Here is a 5,019-nt window from a genome sequence, read left to right on the forward strand (position 1 = left end):
CTCTCTCTCTCCCTGACTTCTCTCTCTCTCTCCTGACTTCTCTCTCTCTCTCCCTGACTTCTCTCTCTCTCTCCCTGACTTCTCTCTCTCTCTCCTGACTTCTCTCTCTCTCTCCCTGACTTCTCTCTCTCTCATCCCTGACTTCTCTCTCTCTCTCTCCCTGACTTCTCTCTCTCTCTCTCTCTCCCTGACTTCTCTCTCTCTCTCTCCCTGACTTCTCTCTCTCTCCCTGACTTCTCTCTCTCTCTCCCTGACTTCTCTCTCTCTCTCCTGACTTCTCTCTCTCCTCTCCCTGACTTCTTCTCTCTCTCTCCTGCTCTCTCTCTCCTCTCTCCCTGACTCTCTCTCTTCTCTCTCTCTCTCCTGATCTCTCTCTCTCTCCTCTCTCTCTCTCTCTCTCTCTCTCCCTGACTTCTCTCTCTCTCTCTCTCTCTCTCTCTCTGCTTCTCTCTCTCTCTCTCTCTCTCATCTCTCTCTCTTCTCTCTCCTCTCTTTCACTCCTCTCTCCCTCTCTCTCTCTCTCTCTTCCCTCTCCCTCCTCCTCTCTCTCTCTCTCCCTCTCCCTGACTTCTCTCTCTTCTCTCTCTTTCTCTGACTCTCTCTCTCTCTCTCTCTCTCTCTCTCTCTCTCTCTCTCTCTCTCTCTCTCTCTCTCTCCCTGACTTCTCTCTCTCTCTCTCTCTCTCTCTCTGACTTCTCTCTCTCTCCCTCTCTCTCTCTCTCCTCTCTCTCTCTCTCTCCCCACTCTCCTCCTCTCTCTCTCTCTCTCCACTACCCTTCCCCTCCTCTCTCTCTCTCTCTCCTCTCTCTCCTCTCTCCTCTCTCCTCCTCTCTCCTCTCCTCTCTCTCTCTCTCTCTCACTACCCTTCCCCTCTCTCTCTCTCTCTCACTACCCTTCCCCTCCTCTCTCTCTCTCTCTCTCTGACTACCCTCCCCCCCCTCCCTCTCTCTCACTACCCTTCCCCCTCCTCTCTCTCTCTCACTACCCTTCCCCTCCTCTCTCTCTCTCTGACTACCCTCCCCCTCCTCTCTCTCACTACCCTTCCCTTCTCTCTCTCTCTCTCTCTCGCTCTCGCTCTCTCTCGCTCCCCCCCCACCCCCCCTTCTCTCTCACTCTCTCTCTCTTCTCTCACTACCCTTCCCCTCCTCTCTCTCTCTCTCACTACCCTTCCCTCCTCTCTCTCTCTCTCTCACTACCCTTCCCCTCCTCTCTCTCTCTCTCTCTCTCTCTCTCTCTCTCTCTCTCTCTCTCTCTCTCTCTCTCTCTCTCTCTCTCTCTCTCTCTCTCTCTCTCCTCTCTCTCTCTCTCTCCATTCACCTTTTCATGTGGCCTTTAATTTGTATCGTACATAACACTGGGTTGACCTATAATGAAGATGGAGGCATATCTATTGATGCATTTGCATCAAATTGTATTTTCTAGTTTTTAAAAGCTCATTTTGAGCGTCAAAAATATGTAGAAAACAGACTCGCAGTTATTGCAATAAAACGTAAACTTACTGCAGTTTTCGTTTAATGTACAATTAGGCAACAATGGAAGGATATAAACCAGCTAATTTAATGAGGGTTGGGTGCTTTATTTATCTTCCTTTAGAGTTGTACTCATATAATTCCAGTAACTGGCTCATTAACGAACTCTGAATATTAACAGTATCAGATGACCAGACTGATGGAGCGATAAAAGAACTGTGGGTAAAGCATCGTTACCGGTGAATGCGTTAACATTGTTCAAATAAATAAATGATATATGCAAAGTAATGGTTAAATTAAATAAATAAAAGTAGGTGCAGTATCAAGGACCTTATGTTGCTCTGCTTCCAGGGGTTGGGGGGTGAGGTAAGCTGCAGGAGCCCCTACAGGCAAAGGAGAGCCATACTACATTACAATGTGAGAAGCTGAATCGGCTCCGAATGTCGATGTATCAAGCCTGCCTTTATATACTAGCAATGAAATATCTGAGCCCTCTCACCTCAGTTTTTCTGCCTTTATTTCCACTTAAATATTGTGCATTTTGCTGTTATTCAACCCTCCTTGTGTGGTGTCTGCAAATAATTAGTGCCTTATTGAAGTGCGTTAGATGGTAAAGGACATGCAGTAATCGGATCAGTTGGGGGTGGGTGGAATTTGAAGCATGATTATGGCCTTGTAATGAAAAGCTCCTCTTCCTGCCCCCACATTCTTGTTCCAGCTACTTTCCTTGACTCTGGATGGACTGACGGGAGTAACCCAGGATAATATGAGAATTCACTACCACACTGGATCCCACGCCATGATGTTCTATGTCAATCTATGTTCTTCCGTCCTCCTGGCAGTAGGTATGTTCTAAATGGACATCTGGCCCCATTAACCTAAGCCGCACCCTGGGGGCAAGGTAACAGCGAGAATAAGATGAAAATGGTGGCACCTAGTAATTTAACGACAGAGTAACTTCATCCAAAATATCTGTTTGTTTAAGTACATCTTTTTCTCAAAGATCGTTCCAAAATCTTCACTTTCTCCGAGAAGAGTTGGCTGAAGAGTCTGGACTGTTCCATTTGACCCACCGGCTTCGTATGGTTATCCTCGTGCCTGTGATTGAAAGCTCACAAACAAGGCTAATATAGATCGTGCTCGGAAATGCAAAGTAAGAGTTGAAAAGGGCTTCATGTTTATTTATTTTTGTTTACATAGTCGAGGCTCATGGAAGAGTAAATACAGATAATGGATCAGGATGTAACAGACAAAAACAGGACGCAAAACGTGCATGCATGGGACCATTTTTCTCAAAACGGTGTGGGGTTAGGTGTTCTATGAACTCTCCAGTTCTCTTTTGTGTATTTTTTATTTGCACTGGTGTGTTTGATCTACAGGGTTATACAGGTACTTATTAGTTTTGTATTCTCAGCTTCTGTGCTCAGTGGAGATCTGTTTGAGTTCCTGAGTTTCTCAGAGCGTCACCCTGGGATCATAGTAAATGTTCTGCTCTTCGGCCTAGCCAGTGCAATGGGTCAGGTACTGCTCACTCTTCCTATTCTTTTTTTTTTTTTCACCTCGTAGTTTCCTTCTTTCTCATGCCTTTCATCTTCTTGCCCCAATAAATGCCACACACTCCCTCTTAATCTTTCTGCTTCATATGGCATTGCCCGTCTAGCTTGTTTCCTTCTCTCCCCGACCATTAGAATTTTATATTTATGACGGTGGTCGGCTTTGGTCCCCTGACCTGCTCGATCATAACTACAACGCGGAAGTTTTTCACCATCCTGGCCTCGGTGCTCATCTTCGCAAATCCTCTTTCACCGCTGCAGTGGTCAGGCACCATGCTGGTCTTTGTCGGTAGGCCTAGACCACGAATATTCCTTCTGCCTTATATTCATCACCCCCTTTGTGCAACTTGCTCCATTCATATACCCCTCTGTGCCCCTTTCACGATTTGTCTCCCCTTCTGTGATCCTCACATCATTAATCTTCCCTTTTGTGCCATGTACCTCATTCAGCGCACTTCCTCTTACACCCTTTGCCTCATTTGTCTCCTCTTTTACACCCGTTGTCTTCTTCACCCTCCTTTTTACCATTCACTTATTCCCTCCCTGTCTGACACCTTGCGTTTATTTTATTGTTTGTTCCCCTACCTTGTTTGTCACACACCACACACCTTGCTTGTTCATGTAATTTTTAAGTATTTTGTTGTATTTCCTACCTTTCTGGAACAAAGCAATTTGTTTTGCAAGCTTTATTCTTTACTCCTGCTATTTCAGACAGTCGGTCTCAAGTTTTTAGTTTGTTGCTGTTTACTTGGTTGTTCTATTCCCTGCTGATTTCATTCTCCCCACCTCTTCTCCCCCCTGACCTTTTCCCCTCCAAAGGCCTTGGGTTGGACTCTGTATATGGAAAGACAGCTAAGAAGTGACAGCTCTGCCAACATTCAGATTTTAAATGCCTCGCCTCGCCTACTCGGTTCAAGGACTGGACGATGTCTCGTGTCACCCAAACCTTCTTTTCTTCCCCTGAGCCTTCATGCCCATAGGGTTTCCCATATTTTACTGAGCAGTCCATGTCCTTTTGGCCTGATCTAGCACAGCAGTGCTAAAACAAAAAAATCAGCAGTGCTAGACCTGGCTTCGTCTCCATCCTCCAAAACTATGAAAGAGACGCTTACCTTCGGCCTTCCACTGCATCTCATGAGACTTCAGCTTTCTTTCTGCTGCTGTTTTGAAATTTGATTAAGAAAAATACTGAAGTGAACGTAGCTTAGATGATTTGACACCTGCACTTGGTGACATGCAGCCTGCCTGTTTTTGGTCGAAAGGTTTATTTATTTTTGTCCTATATTTATTTTTGTTTTCCCTCAGATGCCACTGAATATTGTGAAAGCAATTGCGAATGTAATGGCCGAGCCAGTGGGTTGGAAGATAAATGGAGTTTTACTTCGGTTGTTGAAGTTGCCACTTTGTCATCCCAAAAGGTGTGTTTATGGCTTCAATGACCCTGATGTGCCCGATTTCCATTGCCGGGGTGCTGGTCTGTCCCTTGTTTCGTCCAAAGCATCATTTTAACACCACGTGATTGGGATTCTTGAGGACACTCCACTTCGTGTAGTCAAGTTTGAATGAAAATCCTGCTTCAACTTGCGCAGCAAACCTTCTCCGACCCTCCTGTCATTTTCTCCCCAATAGCAGAACGTTTTAGCCAAATAAAAACACGATTGATTGCTCGAGTTTCGATTTTGTCAAACAAAAATGGCCCTTGTTCAATTGTAGGTCATGAAGGTGGTGGTACTTAGTTGCGTGCGTTTGTTTTCCCCTCATAATGCACCTGCACCACTCAAGCAAATTGAATGGGTATGGGCTGGTGCTTTGACATCCAATGAGAAAATGTTTACACTTTTGAAAAATGTATTCAAATGAGAAAACGTACGCATCCTGCGTTTCGTTAAATATTATGAGGTATGTCAGTATGTTTAACTTGTGTTGAAGACGAGGGTCGAATCACGTCATGAACGTGGGCCTCAATGGTTCCATTTTGTTGTGAACTCTTTCTTGTA

General features: G+C 45.3%; 1 protein-coding gene across 1 annotated transcript in view; it reads left to right on the plus strand.

Annotated features, from left to right (window-relative positions):
• SLC35B1 (solute carrier family 35 member B1) overlaps positions 1–4,692 on the plus strand; it is a 40,859-nt gene extending 36,167 nt beyond the window's left edge. The window contains exons 6-9 of the mRNA XM_068131933.2: positions 2,188–2,314; positions 2,884–2,990; positions 3,158–3,311; positions 3,842–4,692. Coding sequence (XP_067988034.1) covers positions 2,188–2,314; positions 2,884–2,990; positions 3,158–3,311; positions 3,842–3,885 — 432 coding nt within the window. The 3' untranslated portion in view covers positions 3,886–4,692. The remainder of the gene's footprint in view (positions 1–2,187; positions 2,315–2,883; positions 2,991–3,157; positions 3,312–3,841) is intronic.
• The last annotated feature ends 327 nt before the right edge of the window (positions 4,693–5,019 follow it).

Source organism: Myxine glutinosa, chromosome 12 (assembly GCF_964187855.1).
Source record: "Myxine glutinosa chromosome 12, kmMyxGlut1.1, whole genome shotgun sequence".
NCBI lineage: Eukaryota > Metazoa > Chordata > Myxini > Myxiniformes > Myxinidae > Myxine > Myxine glutinosa.